The 21,908-nt window shown below is 40.8% G+C and overlaps 2 protein-coding genes across 6 annotated transcripts in view; one reads left to right on the forward strand and one right to left on the reverse strand.

Moving 5' to 3' along the window:
• Positions 1–13,302, reverse strand: part of JPH1 (junctophilin 1) — a 90,143-nt gene extending 76,841 nt beyond the window's left edge. For 4 of the 5 annotated variants that reach the window (XM_065668455.1, XM_065668454.1, XM_065668453.1 and 1 more), the window contains exons 1-2: positions 12,843–13,302; positions 5,413–6,169 (exon numbers count right to left, since the gene is read on the reverse strand). In XM_065668455.1, the coding sequence (XP_065524527.1) occupies positions 5,413–6,169; positions 12,843–13,221 (1,136 nt within the window). In that variant the 5' untranslated portion in view covers positions 13,222–13,302. Of the gene's footprint in view, positions 1–3,891; positions 4,442–5,412; positions 6,170–12,842 lie in introns of those variants that run through there. The other variant, XM_065668456.1, reaches the window with a different exon arrangement.
• The window catches only part of GDAP1 (ganglioside induced differentiation associated protein 1), a 39,753-nt gene continuing 30,686 nt past the window's right edge, over positions 12,842–21,908 (forward strand). The window contains exon 1 of the mRNA XM_065668459.1: positions 12,842–13,041. The gene's annotated coding sequence lies outside the window, so the exon portion shown is untranslated. The remainder of the gene's footprint in view (positions 13,042–21,908) is intronic.

Below are 21,908 nucleotides of genomic sequence, written 5' to 3' on the forward strand. Positions count from 1 at the left end.
CTGAGCTGTCTAAAAAAGCTACTCTGAAAAAAAAAAAAATCACTGCAGAAAAGACACCGGTCTTTTAATCCCCCTTCAGTGCTCCCCTTACCAGGTCTTCCCAACTAGAGGCTTGCTAGGCACTGCTATCTGAGCACAGACAGCTAACTAACAAGGAGGAACAGCTCTGTGTTATTAGCTGCAAGATATTAATTTTACTGTGATCTTTATCTCTGGTCCTTCCACAGTCTTCTGTCAGTTTCTGTTTGTTGGGCACTGCCACTTTCCCAGGCTTCAAGGTCTCTAAACAGGGTCATTTGTTTGTGCGGTGCCTAACACAAAGGCACCCTTATCTTCCACCAAACCTCAGGCGCTCATGTAATGAAAACCCATTACAATACTGTTTTTAAGGTGGTCAACAGTTCTCACGGCATATTATGACAGCACACTTTACTTAAAACTCACTCAGAACTTTAATTAAAAGTATTTAGCTTCTGTAGAAAAGAGAATAAACAAGATGATACAATTCTTTAACCTGCTTGTTTTATGACCTGAAAGACCAATGGAGTATAACAAAAATACCTACATGGAAACATTTTTTCTTTTGATTTCTTTCTCCCTTTCCCTCCATACACTATCTTCGGATTCATATTTCTTACTGTACTTTTATCTTGTCCCTCTCTGTCTCTGCAAAGTTTTTTTTTTCCTCAGAGAGTCAACACTTAAAAGGAGAGTTTCATGTCGAGCATTACAGAGATAAAACCTATAGGGAGGGAAAAAAAGAAAAAGAAAAGGCCTGGCTCTGAGAGCTCAGTTCTGAAACCCTAATACTGACTTTTTTTGAAAGAATCTGGTATGTGAAGGATTGTATGTAAACAAATACCTTTCCGTTTGCTTCCAGTGCTACACGTTTAATTTACAGGACTGATACACTTAAGAACACTCACTGACACTGAGTATTATGAGGTAAGTTTATGTTCAGACTCTGAGAATTAATTCCAAAAACCATTAAAGTTTATACCATTATAAGTACTGATGAGGGCAAAGTTAATATAATACACTAGACAGCTCCTCTGATGAGAACTTAAGTGATTTTCATATCAGGAAAGAAGTGCTCTAATATAATTCCAGTTCATATTGAACAGCAGAGGGATATCTCCTTCAAATAAAACACACGACAGCAATTAAAAGGAAGTTCAGAATTCCTGCACTGAGAATCAGCTTATATACTCAAACCAAGTTTTTATTTGACTTTTGGTGAGTGGACAGTTGGGGCTTTTTAACATCTTCCAAAGGGCTCTTCCAAATGTACATCTTCTAGAACTTGAACCACTTTACAGGTGCTTGAAAACACATAGGAAAGAAGTTATTAAAAATTTCTGGAAGGCAGCTTTTCCTTTTAGACACCAAGACCTCAAACTGGTCTATAGAGTATAAACCTGACTGCTTTTGGCAAAAATGGGTTAAAGTTTAATTTGAACTGATTACTACCTATAATAAATGATTTAAAAAAGAAAAAAAAAGCGCCTTTTAATATTTTAAAAGGGTAAAATGTTGAACGTATGTCTGAAATTCATCATTCTGGGATTTTTATATTTGTGCCTTAATATTTTGTATTACATGTAACTAGTAGAACTATAATAAACAATCAAGACCGTTAAGCTGCATTATAATTTTTATTCATTACAAATTTATAGTCTGTTTTGGATACAGATCTGTGTCGCAGAGGCTGGTAGCTATTTCCCCGATACAGCAGCTTTCTATACATCACAATTTTGTGATTTGGTATCTTTTGAAAAATGCTGCTATTACATCTAAAACACCTCACTAAAAATGCCTCAAAACCCTAAAGAGTCAGGAGAGCAATGTAAATACAGGTTCAGAGAAGCACCATTTACCTCAGATTTTTCTTTGTATACCTAACTGCCATTTTAGATAAAGGAAGACTACACAGCTTATTAACAAGGACTTTAAGACATAAAAAGACACCGGGAATACAAGGCAAAACAGTGGTTGGTCTTGTTGACGACTGTGTGGACATCTGTCACAGGTCAAACTACCAGCCAAACCTGTCACAACTAGCAGGGAGCTATGAAGAGGAGTATGGTCTGGTTTCATTTGGCTGAGCAAAGATTTTGGAAATAAACAATACAGAAAGAACAGCATATAACCCAAAGCTGCATTGAAAAGAAAGGTATCTGGCTGAGAGACAGGGTTTCTAGCTCTTCAGAATGGAAACCTGGACATTTGATGGTTTTTGGGGTGAAAAAAGGTCTATGTAGAGAGTTCTTCCACTAACAGAATAGAAAACTAGAGTAAGCACGCATTGCTGGTGACATCTGCCAGGTCTGAAAACACAGAAGGTTTTACAGGCCAGGGTGCCCAGGTGAGCTTATGCCAGATGGGCAGAACCACCTTTGTATTACACATTAGAGAGATTACAAAAGGCACTCCTCCTGGGCTTTTCTGTGTAGCAGCGACTGTTAGGAAACAGATAAGACCACTGTCCTCACGTTCATCTAAGACATTGCAGGAGTGCTACTGTTGGAAGAATTAATATATTATTATGTCATGGTTTAACCCCAGCCAGAACAAGGTACCACACAGCAGCTCACTTGCTCCCCTCCTGCAACAGTGGGATGGGAAGAAGAACTGGAAAAAGGTAAAACCTGTGGGTTAAGAAGAGTTTAAAAATTGAAATAAAGTAAAACTTAACATTAATACTACTACTTGTAATGAAAAGGGAGATAATAAAGAGAAAAAGAAATAAAACTTAAGAAAAAAATCCCAAGTGATGGATAATACAATTGCTCACCACCCACTGACTAAGATGCCCACCTCAGCCCCAAGCAGCCATCAGCCCTCCCTGGCCAGCTCCCCCCAGTTTCCCAGTTCATACTGAGCATGACATCATATGGTATGGAATATCCCTTTGGCCAGTTTGGGTTAGCTGTCCCAGCTGTGTCCCCTCCCAACCTCTTGTGCTCCTCCAGCCTTCTCACTGGCAGGGAATGAGAAGTTGAAAAGACCTTGATCAGGGTCAGCACTACTTAGCAACCACTAAAAACATCGCTGTGTTATCAACATTATTCTTATACTACGTCCAAAACACAGCACTGTACCAGCTACTAGGAAGGAAATTAACTCTATCCAAGCCAAACCCAGGACATATTAATGTATTAGTTCTGTAAAAAAGCCTTCACAAACCAGTACTGGTCCTCAAGTTTCAGTGGGACAGAAGCAAGTTCTTTCATCCTGAAACTGTATCAATCCAGTCAGATTAGAATTTAGCAACCGTTCGATGTGGAAGTTTCTTCCTCAATCCCCTTTTTAGAACTTATTCCAGATGATCTGGCTCTCAGTCTGTGCTACCGACTGCCAGTATGACAGTCCCTTAGTTCACATAATGCCATGAACTTGCTCCCACTGCTGATACTAAAGGCAATTCTGAACAGGGATGGAAAGTGTTGCGTCATCCTTACTGGGCAACACTCAGAAGTGAAGTTAATACAATCTTTATGCCTGATGTTGCCTGACTCGGTGTTAGGTCTCTGCCTCTGACTCACTGTCAGTACTGTAGTGCAAAGGCGACCACCGAGTGGAAACCTGAATCTGCAATCTTGTTATTCATACAGTCCACAGGGCTGTTTCAGAGAAATTCTCAGCTGCAAAACCTAAGGAATAGCCTATGGTTACAGGTGTGCTGCAACTGATGCCTTCTGTTGCTGCACTTTCAAAAACATCCTTTCAAGAAATAAACCTTACTTTCATGGACTGTTCCGAAAGAAGCAATTTGAACTCTGTCCTTTACCTAAAATCAAAGGGAAGGAACAGCAAACATTTCAGAGACGTATCGCTTCTTAAAGGGGAAGCACAGACATTGTGCATTGTAACTTCACTTACAAGGTCTCAGACTATGGCTTTTTAATAGCGTTATATGGACTCATAGTGGCAACTCTCCCCCTCCACACATCCCATAACTTCAATTTTTTCACATCTAGGGCTTACTATGCACTGACAGGACACGAATGGAATCCAGTAATTCCCTAAAGTTAGCTGTTACTGATGTGCTTTGCTAATATGGTATGCTGTCATGTAATGCCTTACATGTATTTATAGAAGTAATTGCGTATATGTTACCCCTCTAGTTACTCAGGTGACCAGTGCTCAGAAGGCTTTCCTAACAGTACGCTAAATTCTTCGTGTTTGTGTCTTGACTGCTTTTCACTAAGAGCCGTCCATGTATTCCAGTTTTTCCACTTACACAGTTTTTAGTCTATTCTGTATTCTTAAGGACTGTCAGAAAAAGGATAGTCACACTAGTGACCACACTAGATCAGGAATCAGTTGTACAGCTCCGAGTGTAATGAGATATTCCCCTTCTAAAACAGCATGAAGATTTTCTTTCATGCACATTTCCTGGCTCTTTTGTGGTCCACAGCATATTTCAGGAAAAGCCTGTCTGAGGAAACAAAGTAAAAACTGCAACAGAGAAACTGCTACTGAAAATTATTGGAAGGCATTAAAAATTAAACAGCTTCTTAAAGAGCTCTCAGACTTCATAGCAAAACCTATTAAATTTGTCTATACTGCTTTAATTTGTAACAATTCCATTTCAGACAACTTTGCTTGGTTGTTGGTTAGGAGTTCAAAGTGAAAATGACATTTTTTTCCCCACTATTAATACCCATTAAGACTTCTCCCATCTCGAACACTTGACAGGATTGAAGAGGGGAGAGGGAAGGAGATGACTGCTACGGTTTAAAGTGGTGGTCATAAGATCCAGACGAGTTCAGACTGCAGGAGGCATGCTTCAAAAAGAGAGGTCTCATACAGGACTCTTTGAACAGATACTGTCGTGGCAACCAAATCAACAGCCTCTAAGCACAACAGCCTCAACCGCTGCTCTTACACCATTCCTACCACAGTCTCTCACACAAACAGATGACATCCTAAGATGCTCGATGTCAAATGTAAAACTTCAGCAAGTCTCAGAAGTTACCCAAAAAATCAACACAGTAAGTGTAACTGGAGCATGTTTATGGGAAAATATTAATCTTTGCCTCACATCCCCCAAATCATTCAGCTGCTCATTAGTGTTATTTTCCAAGCAGGTTTAAAGGCATAATGCAGCAGCTCGTGAGTGAAAGAAGGAATGTATGAGAATGGAAATTTACTTTCACAGTATATTATGGAACACATACAAACATCTTTGCTCAAATGAATGGAAGCTCTACGTTTCATATGTGTAATACTGCTAAAGTCAACAGAGTTACACATGTGAAACTGAAAAGTGAGCAAGTATTCATTCACTAAAGACATTTACAGCCTTGTACTTTTGAATCTTTTGTCAACAATAAGGACTCACATACTGTAACACAATCTTGTTTCTGAAAATTCAGTGGTGAACAAATATACTTTGTGATAACATACCTTGAAGTTGCAATTTCCACTTTGGTTCTTGCCATGGCAGCTGCTCGCTGTGCACCCTCTATTGCTCTATCCACCTTTTCTCTAGTTTTTGTGTTTCGTATTGGTATAAGTTGCTTTCTTATTCCACGGACTAAAACGTTATTTTTGTATTTTCCCTCTTCTTTGGTGCCATCTGGAAACATGGTACATCCATATCCATGCCTCCTGTTATTTAGCCATTCTCCTTCATATTTCATACCATTTGAACGCTCACTAATACCAAAACCACTGCGCTTGTCATTCTTCCATTCACCCATATAGGTTTCTGTAGTGGTAGCATCAACATGGTCTTCCATGGGGGAATAATCACAGTCACCGTCTCCAAAACTAATTGTAGAGTTGGCATCACTAGAACTAATTCTGCTCATAGCAGCATCACTCCTAACAGAGCTCCGTTTGCTAGATATCGATGACCTAGATTCAGATTTTCTAAGTTTTATACTACCAAGAAGTGATCCTCTTCTGAATAAGCCTCCTTTTTTCTTAATGCCCATTGCCTCTGCATCACTGTGGAAATTGAGCACAAAACCTCCTCTTGTTCCAGCTGGACTGTCTGAAGTGGCATCATGCAGAACAGTGCCGTTGCTCTGCTCACTTCGAAGTGAAGCAAGAGATGTTCGGAGGGGTGAACGGATCACAGTTGCCATGCCATAGGGTACACTCTGACGTACACCATAGCCATGTCGCATCCCTCCTGTCCATTGCCCCTGGTATGTACCTTTTAAAGTAATAAGGAGAAATTAAATTTAGGAAGCTGTAGAAGACCTAGCATGCTACATCCAGTACACTACAGGCAATGCTATGTTGTCAGCTCTGGTTTATGTAAGAAGAAACGCAGAAAAATCACAGCACATGACATAGTAGATAAACTACTTCTGTTACTTGTTTTTCATACAAGTTATTTTTTTTCTGCCTAGCAAATCTTTGTTTTCCCAGCTGACGTAATTTATTTTGTCAACTAAGATACAGTAGCTATCATCGCAAGCATTTTCTGAACAGATCTGTCCAGACGCAAAAAAAAAATAAAAATCAAGATAACTTTCTAAAGCAGGACTCCCTCACTATTTTTTAAGTTTGTCAAATGAGGAGGTGGTCAGCAGAAGCAGAACCATATTACATATGGTCAGCTGGAGAGGAAGACAAGGATGGAGGGGAGGGAGGGAACAGGACACTCATGGCTCTTGCCTCCAGCTGCTCACAGAAAGAGCAAGGAGTGGTAGTAAAAGTCCTGTTATTCGGGGTTTAAGGTGACTACAGACCTCTCCATGTCATGACATATTTGACAATACATTAAATTGCCTTGTCTTGAGATGGGGCTCTGGATCCACTGCTATAAATCTCTACTGTAAAATTAAATAGTTTAAAGGTTTTGCATGTACCTGAACAGAAGAGCAAAACCTTGGTACATCTTACTCTTTACGAATTCTTGGTATCAACACTTTTTGGCATTCCCAGTTATCATAAAAACGGCACTGTATTCTGCACCATGTTGTGACAGAAAGATCAGAAACACGAATCCTTTAGCACTTTTTTTTCCCCTTTCATTTGTTTTGCAGTATGTAAGAAACAGAGTATTGCACAGCATTCTGTCTAAACACATTTCACTGCTGCAATCGTAACTATTTTGTAAATGATCAATACAAGGAAGAACATGGTATTTGATAGGAGAAGTCATGATATTTATGCAAAACTGCATTTGAGCCAAAATCCACCATTATCAGATTACTACTGCAGACTTGTATTCATAGAATCAGAGTGGTTTGGGTTGGAAGAGATCTTAAAGATTATCTCGTTCCAAACCCCCTGCCATGGGCAGGGACAGCTTCCACTAGACCAGGTTCCTCAAAGCTTCATTCAGCCTGGCCCTGAACACTCTTGAAAGGCATTTTCATTTTGACAGGATACATACCCTAGTGTCTTGTCTTCGAAAGTAATTTGTACCAAAAATTCCAAAGAGGTTCCAAAGAACAGTGCCAGGAACCCCACACATACAAGGTAATGTGCTTGTGTCATTTCACTCTAATTCCTATTAAACTGATTTAAGCTTCTCAAAATGAAGTCTCTCGCACACCTAGTGTTGCTGCCTTTTTTTAATTTATTTTTTATTTAAAAAAATAAAAGCTATTTTGAGTCTGGGTTTTCTTACAGAGGGATGAATAAGCATCTTTAAAATACTTTTCTTTGATTTTGATCTGCTTTAATTAGAGCACCTATTAAAAACTATTCTTCAGAGAACTGAATATCAAACGTCAAATTCAATGCTTGACTTCATTTTTGTGGAAATATTTGTGAAATACCTGCAGTTTCAGATGTAGGTCAAAGCTTCATTTGCTTTGAGATTTGATCTGCTTTGTATATGCATACTATTTTGGTAGTGTACATGCCAATTATCTATCAATTACTGCTTTACTATATTACCTCTTCTGTTAAGTTACATTTCAACGTTAACATGCAATTAAATTTGCCAAGCCTGCTTTCTTTATTACATCAAACTAGATAGGTTCCACAACATAACTATTTTGTGTTGGTAGAAAATTCTACAAAGTGGAAGCAGGGTTTTTTTTGTAACAGATGGCTGCTGACACAAACAAACAACTTAGTTTCTTTCTCATTCTCCGTCTCCTGGATACCTACTGCTGTGCTGGTTGTAAGGGTGCTGAATCTAGAAACATGATTATTTAAGAAACTCCTTAGCATATGGAAAAGAACAAATAGAAACATGAGCACAAAGCACTGGTATGACGTATTCTGTAAATACTGCAAAAGTACAGCCACATTACATTATTTTTCTTTATTAAACAGACATTTCCCAGAAATGTATTAATATTGTATGAGTATAAATGACTACATTTTGTCCATAATTATATCTGAGATCCCCCTGGTATTGCAATGATATGCTGGAGCTAAGAATCTGACTACATATACCTACAGCTACATACAACAACCTGTCTAACATTCTGCACCAGTTAATTTAATTTAAAAAATGATTAATCCAATTCTAATTTTGATTATACCCCAATATCACATTAGAGTAGCAATTTGTAATTATGGCTCTTTATGTTGCTATTTGAGTGTCAGACTAAAATCAGAATCCACTTATTTCAGTATGGAATTTTATGAGAGTACAAAACGGCAGTCTTTTCTTACCAATATTTGGGTTTAATTAATAAAAATGGAAAACTCAAAGCCAGTTAGTTCATTTAAGACTTGTATTTTTCACTACTCTGTAGAAAGAAGGGGAAGTGGTCCCTGTTGCCCATAAAGGCATTAAACCAAGGATAACTGATGTGCTGCTATTTACTCGTCTGATTTTCCTTTCTACTAGGGAAATAAAATCAATGCCAGCTTCTTTCAAAGAGAAAATAGTCAATGAGGAAATGGAAGGTTCATACTGAACTGGCCCTTAGAAAGTACCCAAGATATTTAGTTAGAATTTTGTGCAGTCTTGCATGTAACAACAATCTCTTCTACCATTACAAATCCATTAAGGGAAAGGTGTCTGATACTAGTGTACTAGAAAGCAGTCATTTTCCTTGATTTGTCAACCTACATTTTAAATGAAAAGTCTGGAGAGCAGTGTCCAGAATGCAGATACAAGAGACACAGTGATTTGACTGATGATATCAGACTCAGCTGTAATACCTTCTTCAACAATATAAATTTTAGGAAACTTTACATGAGCAAGATCGGGTTTGTTAATATTACAATATAATTAAATACTACAGCAAATGACATAATACGTGATTAAAAAAAAGCTTTTCTCTTATGTGAAGATACAATATATGTAATATTTACCTGTCTATATAGATATTATATCTATATAAATACAAATACCAACATGCACACTGTATCCTGCTTTCCCTTGTAATGCTTCACTTACATACCACCTTATATGCTGACTGTTCGGAATTCTTGTAAGGGTCACCTGTGAAATTTTAATTAACACTCTAATCATCAAGCTGATTTAAAACTGTATTTGACCATAAAACAATAGCATTGCTCAGCATTAATTTTCCAAAAGCTAAATTTGGTATCCTTTTTAACTAAAGAAATGTTAAGGCACAACTTCTACTGACCATCCATCTGGTGTTCAATTGGTTCCCTTGAAAAGGTATTCATATTTTGAGCTTGGGAACTATTAGAAAGCATGTTTTCCCTCTTGTTTCTATTGGCAAATTGTTATAAGGTATAATTTCATAACCTGTCTCTTCAGAGTCGTGCCATCCTTCCCAAAAATCCCTCAGTATAAATTACAGCTGTAAATGTCATTGCCTACTTGTGTCTAAAATTGAAAACTATACTGTGTGAAAAAATTGAGAGGCTAAGGACCTATTGAACTACTCCACTTGCTCCTATAGTTTACTTAAGTCTTTCGTGGTTTAACAAATTTGTTGTTAGACCAGTATTTTTATGTGCTTTTCAGACTCAAATATTAGATAAGCATCCATGTAGAAAGAAGACTATTTAGATACCACAAACATGCTATCAATGACTGTTGCTTAGGATGTATTTGCCACTGACCTCCCTCTGTGGCATGGCAGCGCACAACCTTACAGCAAGATGCCCATTACTGCTATTGTTGACAGGCCCACAAATTACAAACTCATTTACACATACTGAAATTTCAAATTAGGCATTATTCCCTCCATAAAATATCCTCCAGTAGGCTTGCAGATTCACACAGGTTCTACAAAATCCAGTTTAGAGGCAGCACAAAAGTCCAGACTGCCACAGGGAACAACCTGACAGGCCACATGAAGGCCCATGCAATGAGTGGAGAATCATGGTTTATAATTCACAGTGTTTTCCTCAAATATTTGACTGAGTGACAATTTTAAGCATTTAAACACAGCATGACATGTATTACTCATGTTGTGCAAAGTGCTGTGTGCATAAACACTGAGGAACACTGTCAGTGATTGTATTCCTTTTCCCCCTCTCAACTACATCTCCTAATGCCACCAATACATTTTAAAACAACACAGAGGGGAGAAAAAACAACAACAAAGAAGAGCAGCAAAGAGGCCTGGATTTTAGCGAATCTGAAAACAAACTAGCAATTGGCATTGTCTAAACAGTTACCTCCCTATGCTGGTATTCTCAGGTCATAATAAGGAGAGAGCTTTCCTGCAAGTATTTCACAGTAGGTTAAAAACATGTATGTAAATCTGATTTCCTTGTAAAAACACCTCAGACATTCTACTGGTGTACAAATACAGATATTGTTAACCCCAGCATGAAAACAAAAACACATCTGCAAACATCTGCTAGGTGCAGCTTTGCTTCATTCATAAGTACGTTCATTAAAATCAATGGGACTTCACACCCTCTGTTCACATGAACTGCAACACATGAAAGACTGGGGCCATGGTAACAGGGTACAGTTCACAGGACTAAACATCTCACAATGTAAACTGCATGCTTCATGTGCTGAGTCAGACAAAGCAGTTCTTGTGCATTCTAAGTCTAAAATTCAAAAAATTATCTCCAAATATCAGTATTACATGGAGATTTTAAATATTCCACAAGAATCCTAAAGAAAAAGATAAAAGGAATTTCAGATTGAGAAAATCACTCCTGGAAGATTTACTGGAATAGCAATTTACCTTTCGGAAAAAAAAACAATAAATAATTCAGCTATTCTTCAGCTTGTAATTTACTAGACAAAACAAATATAACAAATCCTGAAAAGTCTACTGTGTGGTAAAAGTGAAATTAAAATTCAGATCTCTTTCATGCTTTGTTTTGTTTTTTTGTTTTTCAGTCCCCAAAGACACATCTCTGCTGTCTCTCAGCATCAAACTTTACACACCAAGGAACAGTTTTCAGACAGCTACAAAGAGGAGCAAACCAGGAGATCAAAAGGTACAAACCCGACAGTACATTTAATTTTCCAAAGGAGATGAATCTTACCCTACCATCTACGTTTTGCATTTTCAAAAGGAAAAGAGGACCCCAACTGTAAACGTGTCTTCCTCTGCTTAATACAGAGATACCTGTTCTCTGACGTGATCCTGAACGTTTGGCTGCAAATCTCTTAAAAAATTCCTTGAAGGAACCATCAATGTAATCAATCAAGAGACCTGATACATGGGTTAGTCCTTGAGTTACATCATGTGAACATTATCTCCAATTTTGGTGAATTCTATTTATTGCACATTACTAAAGTATGCTGCCCAAAGCTGCAATGAGCTGCATTTTTGAAAAAAAAAACCAAACAAAAAAAAAAAAAAACCAAAACACAAAACACAAAACCAAAAAAAACCTGAGCAAAAAATCCCCAACAAAACCCGAAACTCTCTAAACCTAAAACTGGAAGCAGTGTTTCCTGTTACAATGGCATAAACCAAGTTGAAGAACAACTCTGCAGAAGCTGCAGGTGGCACTTCCACTGATGCCAACGACATTACAGCAGCGAAGGATGAATTACAGAAATACCAGGCTTATTTGTCCTGCAGAACGTGATACAGGGGCGTTACAATAACTGTAACTGCCCGCTCAAATAAGCTCCAACACCAAGTGTCCTTAGGGAACCCTGACTCCTTGGCTGCTCCCAACTGGAGCGGGAGGGCAGGCTGCCCAGTCCTCTGCACCGGGAGCTCAGCCCTCCCAACACTTGCTGTGAAGGGTGTTGAGAGGCAGGCCTGTGTGATTAATTTCATAATGCTTCTTGTACATGGAGCACTGTGCTTAAAACTATACTGTAATTTGATAAAACATGAGTTATTGATGAGAGCGGACCCAGGTTTACAGCTGTGCAGCACCCACTTACCTTCACCGTCCTGTTTACTGGTATTGAGTGTATAAAGCTACCCCTGTCAGGAGAGTAACAAGGCGCAAGGGCTCTCGTATTAAGTCCTTGCTGTTTCCACATGAAAACGGTGCAAAACGAGGTGGGGAAAGAGGGAAGCGGCCACTTTGCTCCCCGGCCCTCCCGGAGACAAGCACTGACGGCCCGGGTCCAGCTACCGCGGGCGGGGAGCCCGGCGGCCGCCTCAGCAGGGCGAAAGGAAAGCGGTCCCCAGGCGGTCCCAGCGCGGACTGCCACCAGATGGCCGGGAGAAAGCGCCCGGCCGGGCAGCGCAACCCGCCCCAACAGCGGCGGCCGCTCCCGGGCAGCCCCTCGCGGGGCGGGGCGGCGCCGGGCACCTGTGGCGCTGCCCGGGTGCTGCCGGGCCGCTGCAGCACGCGGTACCCGCCGGGAGCGCTGCCCGCGCCGGGGAACGGGCAGAGACCAGCCCGAGGGCGGCGGCCCGGGGGGGGGGGAGGGCCCTGCCCACGGCGCGCGCGGCCACGCAGGCGCGCCCCCTTCCCTTCCCTCCCCTCCCCATTCCCTCCCACCGCCCCCCGGCGCCGCCACCGCACGCGGGGCGCCCCCCGCCGGCGCCCACCTCCGTCCCCGTAGGTCTCGACGCCGTATCCGTCCTGCAGCCCGTTGCTCCAGGTGCCCTCGTAGCGGGCCGGCGTGCTGAGGCTCTGCCGCACGCCGTAGCGCCCCTTGAAGCCGTGGGACCACTCACCGCGGTACATCCACCTGCCCTTCGTCTCCACGCCCAGCCCGTGGCGCTTGCCCTGCGCCCAGTAGCCCAGGTAGGTATTGCCGCTGGGCCAGGTGTAGCCGCCCGCCACCTCGAAGCCGTGGGACCAGGAGCCGGCGTACTCGCCCTGCCCCTTGGGCCCGGTGCAGATGCCATGCCCGTGGGCTTTCCCGTCTTCCCAGCCGCCGCAGTAGGTGCCGCCATCGTCGAAGTCGAACCGGCCGCCCGTCATCCAGGGCAGCGGGGCGAGCGCGGCGCCGCCACCGCCTCCCGCTCGCCTTTTCCTTCCCTGCCTGCTCTGCCCTGCCTTCCTTTCCCCCCCGCCCGCCGACCGACCGCCCCGCTGCTCCCCGCGACTGCGAACGCTCCGCCAGCCGCCCGCCCGCGCCCAGCCCAGCCGCAGCCCCGCGGCGGCAAGCGGTGCCCGCCCCCCGCTCCGCCCCGCCCGCCCTCCGCTCCGCTCCCCGCCCGGCACCGCCCCCGGCCGGCCGGGCCGCCCCGTTGGGGCAGGTGAGCGCTCCGGGGGGTGTCCGCGCCGCCGCGGGTGGCGTGCGCTCGTTCCGCGGAAGCGACGGGCCGCGGGCGGCTGCCCCGGGGGCAGCTCTGCCTCTGCCCGCCCCACCCGGGGAAAGGTCCCGTCCCCCCGGGGGCTCTCGGGGCGGGGCAGGACCCGGGGGCTTGCAGGACCCGGGCTCCGACTGCACTGCCCTGCCCTGGCCTAACGCGCCCCTCGCCCGTCCCTCGGGTTCCCGAGCAGGTTCTTGCCGCACCTGCTGGATCGTGCAACAAGTAGGCGAAAAGAGAGTGCCTTCAAGTAGTGCCGCTGTTTGCTTTTATTCCTTATTTTCACTTTTTCTGAGCTTTAACACTATTTTTACGCTGCACAGCACGGGCCAGCTGTGCTTTGTGCCTATTCCAAACCACATACGGAGCCCAACGGCCTGAAGGGGCAAAGCAGCAGCAGTTCCACAGGGCACAAAGCAGGCGAGTGGCATCGACAGGGCCTTCCAAGGACATTGCCGCGGGGAACTTGGTGAGGATTCTCCCATTATGCCTTTAGACCCGTGGCTCTTGGGTGACTGAATGGCTCTAAATCCTGCCAAGCTCTTTGTTGCCAGATATTTGATAATCAGATAAAAATATAAAGGCAAATGACGAGAGAAACATGGAAGTGTAGAAACAGCAGAGAGAGTAGCAGAGAAGGGATTGGAAGCTTTTTGTTCTGTCACAGCTACAGACAAGGGCTGGAAGAAAATCTGAAAGGCGATGTTCTTCAATGGGGATTTTGTAAAAAGCATGAATTGTACTTACTAATGAGGGGGAGTGGTACTGTCTGAACAGAAATGATTTGGAAAAGTGGGGAAGTAGCAATGGCTATGTTAGTAGCAGTGAATAAAACCAGAAACTTAATTGCAAATTAAAGTTTTGAACACAAACCATTAGAAGCTGAAATGGTTAAGTGTCAGATATTTGTGCCAAATTCAGCCCAGCCCAGTTAGAAGCAGTTTTGACTTAATTAAAATACTGTATATGCTGAATGTACCCATTTATCTTAGATAAATTTTCAAGCTTTATGCTTCACAAGATACTGCTCTGTGTACATTTGTATGCCACACTCACATAGTTCAGTGGCAAAGTACCTTCAGGAGGGAGTTGAGCACCACAAATGATACATGTCCCTTTGGCTCCTCTCTTATTAGAAGTGTGTGCTACAAAGCCTTGCTTCTGTTCCCAGAAGGGGCTTTGGGATCTCTAGGTCTGCTTCAATATGCATAGGTAGAATGTGCACCTATTTGAAGACATGCACATACAAAGAGAAAAAGGCAAGATCAAAGACTTGTGCCTTGTTCCTGAGAAGATGGGGAAGCTTTCAATGCCCCTTATGTGCCCTGGGAGTCTTGTTGTGTATTTTTGTGTGTAGAAAAGCACACAATGTAGTGCAGACATTATGCGTTTTTTGTGTGTCCCTGACCAAGGCTATACAGCCTGCTTAAGTTAAGGACTGAGACCTTCATTGCAGTGTGAGCCTTTGTGGAAAGCCCTTATCAAGCATGGCGGTGAAGTCTGAGCAGCAGGTTGCTGGAGGTGGGATTGCTGAAGAAGACATTGTCCAGTGTCCTCTTAGTGTTTCTTGATCTGATCAGGTTTTATCCCTCATACATCTTGCATTTCCTAGTCAAGAAAAAGATTTGGAACAGTAGTGGTGATGGCATGTGTGCTTTGAGGAGCATACTGTTTTCACTCTATCAGCTCTCCTTTCTGTTTTCTTAGCACAAGGTAAAGCTCTGTCATATTTAATTTCAGAGGAGTGAAATGGTTTATATGGGTGTAACCTATTAGAAGTCAGCATACCTATAGCTGATATTGTTATGCAATTAAACTAGTAATTGAGGGGATAAATTTTGATAGATATGAGGATAGAAGTACTTTGCAGAGAACTCTTAGCATCAGTCAGCCAGGTCTTGATGATGTAAGAGCCCTGAAGTGTCTCATTGCTGATGAGGTTGTAGATTTTTCAATTTTTATTGTTTGTTCTGACGGATGTTGCATCGACAAGCCTCAGCTTCAGTTCATGCCACTTTGTGTTTGCTTCTGGCCAGGGTGTAGGTATAATGATCATATAAATGCACTGTGTATCATGTATTTCTTAAATACCTTAGATCTACAGATTTTTGTTTCCTTGGACACTTCTACCCAGTACTAAAAATTGTTCTAGACCACCATAGATGCAGGAAATAAGCAGTAACAGATAGATGAATGAATTTACCTATTTTGTCCAAAATAAATTTAATTGCTTCCACTATTTTTTTAATCTAACTTATAGGAGTTCTTTTCTGAAGTCTTTGGTATGTGTAACATTCAGAAAGTACAAGGTCCAGGTGCAGTTCATTTATCACTTACCATAAAATGTGATTTTTATTGTATATTGGCCAAGTAAAGAAATTTACCTTGCTCTGTTTCTGTGTAAGTCATCACAGCACTAGTGTCTGATGACACGGTGTGTGCAAAATCTGTGCTCCAAGGTTATATTAAAAAGGGTCCTTGGTGCAAGAATGGTAGACGCATCAGGTGAAGATATGAAACTCCAGAGATTTAATATTAACTAGATACAAAATTGCGGAGTTTAAACTATTAGTCTATAGATATCTGATACATGAATAAAAATTAGGCACATTTATTCTTACCCTTAAAAGCCCGATTCAGCAGGGAATTACTTTAAGTACTTTAGTAATCCCATTTACTTCAGTGGGACTACACATGAGCTTTAAATTAAACATCTGCAAGATATCTGTACTCAAATAAAGCAAGGCTCCGAAGAATGTTCTCAAGTACTTTACAGAATGGAGGCAGGACGCTTAACTGATGAGATCCATGAGCTGCACACGCTGTATTGGATGAGTTCATATGCAGGACTGCTGTATGAGAGGCAGAGAAGTAAAGGTAGTATGAAAGCCACACTGCAGAAATTTCAAAGTAAGCCAGACTTTCCTGGCTCCATACAAACAGCCGCAACTTTTATGCCAATTTTTATATCTAGAGTAGAAATTAACATTTATAAGCATAGTTCTGTATAACTTTAAGATAAACTATGTTATGAAACTACTCTCCTAGCTGCACTGGTCATTACTACCTTGCACTCGAACCAGGGACCTAGCCAGTAAGATAGTATTTTTAATTCCAGAGATACTATGCTTATTTGGTGAATACAGTTATTTTCCTTGCAGAAGTGCTGATAAAGCTCTAAAACCGAAAAACACAGATCCTCTTCTAACTTGAAAACAAGATGAGTAAGTTCTGTATCTGGACTTCTATTTTTAGTGTTGCTGTAAGCAACTGAATTAGATTTTCAATAAAAACACTGTTTAATTTTTTTTTAAGGAGTGCAGTGTTTATGATGATCATCTTTGTTTCTGAAGTGATTTAAACGGCAACAGAATTCTTCATGCAAGTAAGATCTGGTGTATCGGAATGATTTTTTTAAAACAATTTTTAAAGAATGTGTAAAGGTATTAGGTTATCTTACAATGAATGTGTGCGACATCTTTTTATGATTGTAAGTACCTATGAAATTGTGGAAAAAAATAGGAAATATTGTTTCTGGACCTTGTCAGCATTTCGTGTTTTTGTTGTGGGTTGTTTTCCTTTTTTATATGTCTGCAGAACAAAAATGAGTGCATCATTTTACCTTAATCCACTAAGAAAACCCCAACCTCCAAATGTGTTAGATTTTATAATGCTTAATTTGGAGAAAAATACAATGATGTCCCTAAATTACCACCCAAATTATATAGGTGGAAAACATACAAAACCAGATTTATCCCTAGCAAGTTTTTCCTAAATGGTGATGATATGAGTTCTGCGACTGGCGCAGTTCAAGTCTTGCTTCCTGAGGAAGATGGATACGGTTTGTTGCTTTCCTCATTGCAACAAAATCATAATTGTTTGAAGATGGCTGCTCATGTTTTACAGGCAATATCTTCTGTTCCTCCTAGACCTGGTGGCTATCACTGTTGCTGTTGTCAAGACTTTCTCCAGTTATGTTACGCATTTGTTAAAAGTCTGATTTCAAAACCAAAACACATTATTTGGCTAATGCTGTGCCATTTTAAAGTAGTATAATTCTGTATGACTCCCAGATTACACTGTTCTTTCACACCGGTGCCAGGAATCAGCAGTGTGATGATTCCTTCCCCCTCCTGACAGCAAGAATATGATGTGTAACAACTCGCCTTCATTGTGTGATTTGCTGTTGTCCTAATCCTTTCTCACAGAATATTTATTTAAGTAGTTGCTTCCCACTTTCTACTAGTGAAGTCGAGTTTCACTTGCAGGTTTTCAACAGCACTCTTTTTTTCCCTCCCCCCTTAAGATTACTTCCCCAGTGTGAAGTTAATTTTGAATTTTAATCGCATATTGCAGTTCCTCCCTGGTTTCTAACAGTTTGCACATTTGAAATGCAATAACTGAACTTTTCCAAGATGAAAGTTATTAATGAAAGTTATTCATGAATGTTAAGGGGTTTGGTACAGATTTAGCATTTGATACATCTTTCAGGCTTACGACTTAATAACCATTGCTTAGTAACAGTAAAGAATGTGTACTCTTTTGCCACAGCTTTAGCTAGATCACCTTTAACAAGCAGCAGCAGCTTTGCTGAAGTTAAAATACATATCTCTTTCAGTGAAGGCTGAAAGGAAAAAGCATTAAACATTTTGGTTTATCTTAGTGATGCATCTGAAAGCTGTCCCTCCCCACTGAGCACTGGCACAGCCCTTCCCTTCACCACCACTCTCCTCTTCTGCGGCTGAGTTGTTTCCTTTTCTGTTCCTTCCTAACTAGGTCTCATTCTGTCATTTGGCCTTTCTGGTTTTGCCCCATGTGCTTGCACTCTTCCCTAATAGTCTTCCTTTAGTAATCTGACCTACTTTCTACTTGCGTATATTTTCTTCTAGTGTTTCAGGATCATTGAAGAGCTCTCAATTTAGTCACGTTTGTCTCGTGATACTCATCTCTATTTTTTTTTTTTTCCGTCACATGGGGTAATTTGTATTTATGCCCTTCACATAATTTCTTTAAGAAAACAGATTGCTCGTTTTGGAGTTTATAACAAAATAAAACCTAGCAGAGAGTAAATCTAAGTTTGTGTGTTTAACAAGGCAGTCTTGGCTGACACTGGCTTGAGATATTCTCATGCCCCTAGCCCTCTGTCCTGCCAGCACAACTGTTTCTTCAGTGAGCTGTGATTTGGATCAGGGAACCAATCCAGCTTAAAAATAATCCAGCAAAAAGATTTATTTTTATTTTGCTCTTAAAGCGGAATCGTTTGCTCTGGGTGCGGAGCATCTATGCAAACAATTGCCCTAATTCAATTGAAAGCATCCAGAAAAGCTGGCAGCTTTACAGTTCACTCTTGTTTTTAATTTCTTTCTCTTTTTCCTAGGAAATACACGTAATATTTTGCCATAATCTTTCACCCAAGTTGCCTGCAGTCTTGCATTTTCAGTCATCTTATCCTGTGTTGGTAAAAAATAAAAAATACTCCTGATTTGATGTAGTCACATACTGGGTAAAAAACCCTTTTCCGTGTAACGCAATACCGTAATTTGCCCTGTGCTATCTTCCCAGCAGGTCCCTTAGTTGTTGAAGTCCCCCATCTTCACCCTGTTCTGTGCTCTGAAAAAAACACCAGCAATACCCAAAGCCCTTGAGCCCTGCACCTTCCTGTCCTACCGATTTTTGAGGTGCCTGGAGAGGTACAAGACCTGATTGAAGTTTTTTACATTGTTTAGAGGGTTTGTATTAGCTGTCACGTCAGGTAACAATTGGGATTGTTTCATGTTTTTTAGTGATCTGCAAAATATCTCTCTCTCACCTGAGTGTGTATTTTGTGGCTTTGTTTTAGACCTTAGAAATGTCATACCTTTGAGATCTTAGTTTCTCTGGCAATTTTCATATAAATTAGCTAATGAGTAAAATAATTTTCATACATGTTGCATTAATATTGCAGGGAAAAAAGTTCAGCAGCCTTACTGCTCACCATGCTGAATACCTCTATTGAGAGTCACATCTTCTCAGAGATCTAGGCCTTTTGCCATGTTTAGGCCACCTATTCATTAAAAATCTTCCTTCAGTAGCTAGCAATTTCATCACCAGTGATTACAGACCTTCACAGAGGTTTTGGTGAAGAGAATATTTTCATCACAGTCCTAGCTATGCGATTTCCATCTCCCACAGCAGGACTCTGGTGGAGAAGACCAGAGCTTTGTGGTTCATGCTGGGCCACCTCTGCGATGGAGTGCACCTGTGGAAGGGATGCATCCCAGCTTCCTTAGGGATTGCACCTCCCCAGTTGCTCCCTGGACCTTGCAGCTCCTTATGATTTGCCTTGGTTTTATCTGGCAGATTTGATCAGACATAGGGACGAAGCCATATGTCTGTCTGCATTCATACCTAATTCTGTCTTAAGATGGGGTCTGTCTTGTGAACTCTTTGTTTCTTTTTCTTTAAAAAAATTAAAATGCCTTTTTTTATTCTTCAAAGATGGTAAGTTAATGTTAAAGTATCAATTAGATATGATATTTCTGAATTTAAATGGCATGTTGATGGCCATGGCTATTAGCAAACACTTTGGTTATTCTGTGCTGGAGCAGAACAAAACAGCTGTTGGTGCTTCTTATGTCTTGGATAATTTATTAGATTTATGTAAAAATCTGTTCTCTGTGAGAATCCATTTGTGAAATGGATTGAAAATCGTCCTTCTAAATATAATTTATAGGTACAACCTTAGTGGTTCTTTTGCTTGTGTTCATTTGGATTTTTTTCCAGATGATGATGGAGAAGAGAAGGCAAATGCTACCAGAGATGCAAAAGCAGAGCTTTTTGCTCTTTGATGATTAATCTAATATGGATAATTTTATGCACAGCGTAGTCTCTTTTAAAATTCATTTCTGTTAACAAAGTCCTCAGTAAAGGAACTGAACTTCAGAGGATGCTATTATAGGGCTAAGCGGGCTGCACTGCAAAGGCCTTTAATAGAAAGCCACTCCCTCAATCTGCTTAAACTTTGGTGAGGATAATACGGCTTACTCCTGCTGATTTTTGATAAAACAGTAAAGACAAACAGATGCTTGTTATGCCTGAGTTGATAAATGCACACTATTGGTAAGTTTCTAGTGCTTATTCAGGAATATTTGGCTTTGGGAGCCAGGGAGAATTGATCTCATCACAGCCAGCAAGCAAGTTAAACACCTATATGTATTTTGATGTTTAATTTTACTTGAAAAAAATATAGCAAGGGTTAGTGCATCATAATCAGCCTAAGTGATGAATTAAAACTCCCAGCTGGTATGAGATTTTGTTTATTCTTAGTTTGCTTCTGTTCTGTTGGCTTTTTAAAATGCTGGTAACATAATGTCATCGTATATTTGTATGATGAAGAAACCTGTTCACTGTATGTATTACGCTTTTAGCCCCTTTACTAAGAAAGCCATTTCTCAAGATGCAAAATACATTTAATATTGCATTGCTGCAAAATAGATTCTTATTGGTCCACTAAAACTTCAGCTTAAAGATTAGATTCTACTCTTCGAAAGACATAACCACTAAAGCAGAATTTGGGATGGTGCTGTTTGTGTTCCGCAGGTGCAGTACAGCTTTATGCTCTTCTTTTGGTGAATTAAAAACATGAATTTGTGTTTGCAACTCTGCATGTGAGTACATTATGTGTATCTGTGCTTCTGGCAAGTACAAGGTGGACATTAGACGTGTTAGTATTTGCATTCCATTTTTTTTTTTTCTAAAGACAGACTGTATGGAAAGGGTTTATGCCTTAGTTTTGTTTAAAAGCAACATTGGGGATGGGGTTCAGGTGGGTTGTTTTTTTTGGCTGGTTGTTTGGTTGTGTTTTTTTTTTTAAGTAGAAAACACCTCATGCTGGGTGTAGAGTCTAAAACCATTTTCCTAATGTTCTTTGTCAAAGCATCATCCTTTAGTAACAGCATTTGTCATAGTAAAGAAAATCCTTCTATTTATAAGTTTATGATCTTATTGCTATAGATCCTTTATGAAAAAGTAGCCATTATTTGAGTTTTTGTAACCCCAACTATAATGTGCATTCAGCATGTAACAGTGAAATTTAATCTAAGATTCATACAGAATATAAAAATATGCGTTCTCTAGGGATGTCTGCTCCAATCACAGAATGTGTATCTTCCTAGTAATACAGTGTGCTTGAAAAACAATTATATGATGTTCTATTATGTCTCAATGCATAAGAAATGTAGTTGACTTGTAGACTTGTAGAGTAATCAATTGTATTCCATTATTCATGTATTTATAATTAAATCTTTCACTTGTAGGTATGCCTAAGCCCAGTTGTACTGTGAAGACCATGGTAGAGATCACATTAGTTCATGCTTT

Source organism: Lathamus discolor, chromosome 2 (assembly GCF_037157495.1).
Source record: "Lathamus discolor isolate bLatDis1 chromosome 2, bLatDis1.hap1, whole genome shotgun sequence".
NCBI classification, from domain to species: domain Eukaryota; kingdom Metazoa; phylum Chordata; class Aves; order Psittaciformes; family Psittacidae; genus Lathamus; species Lathamus discolor.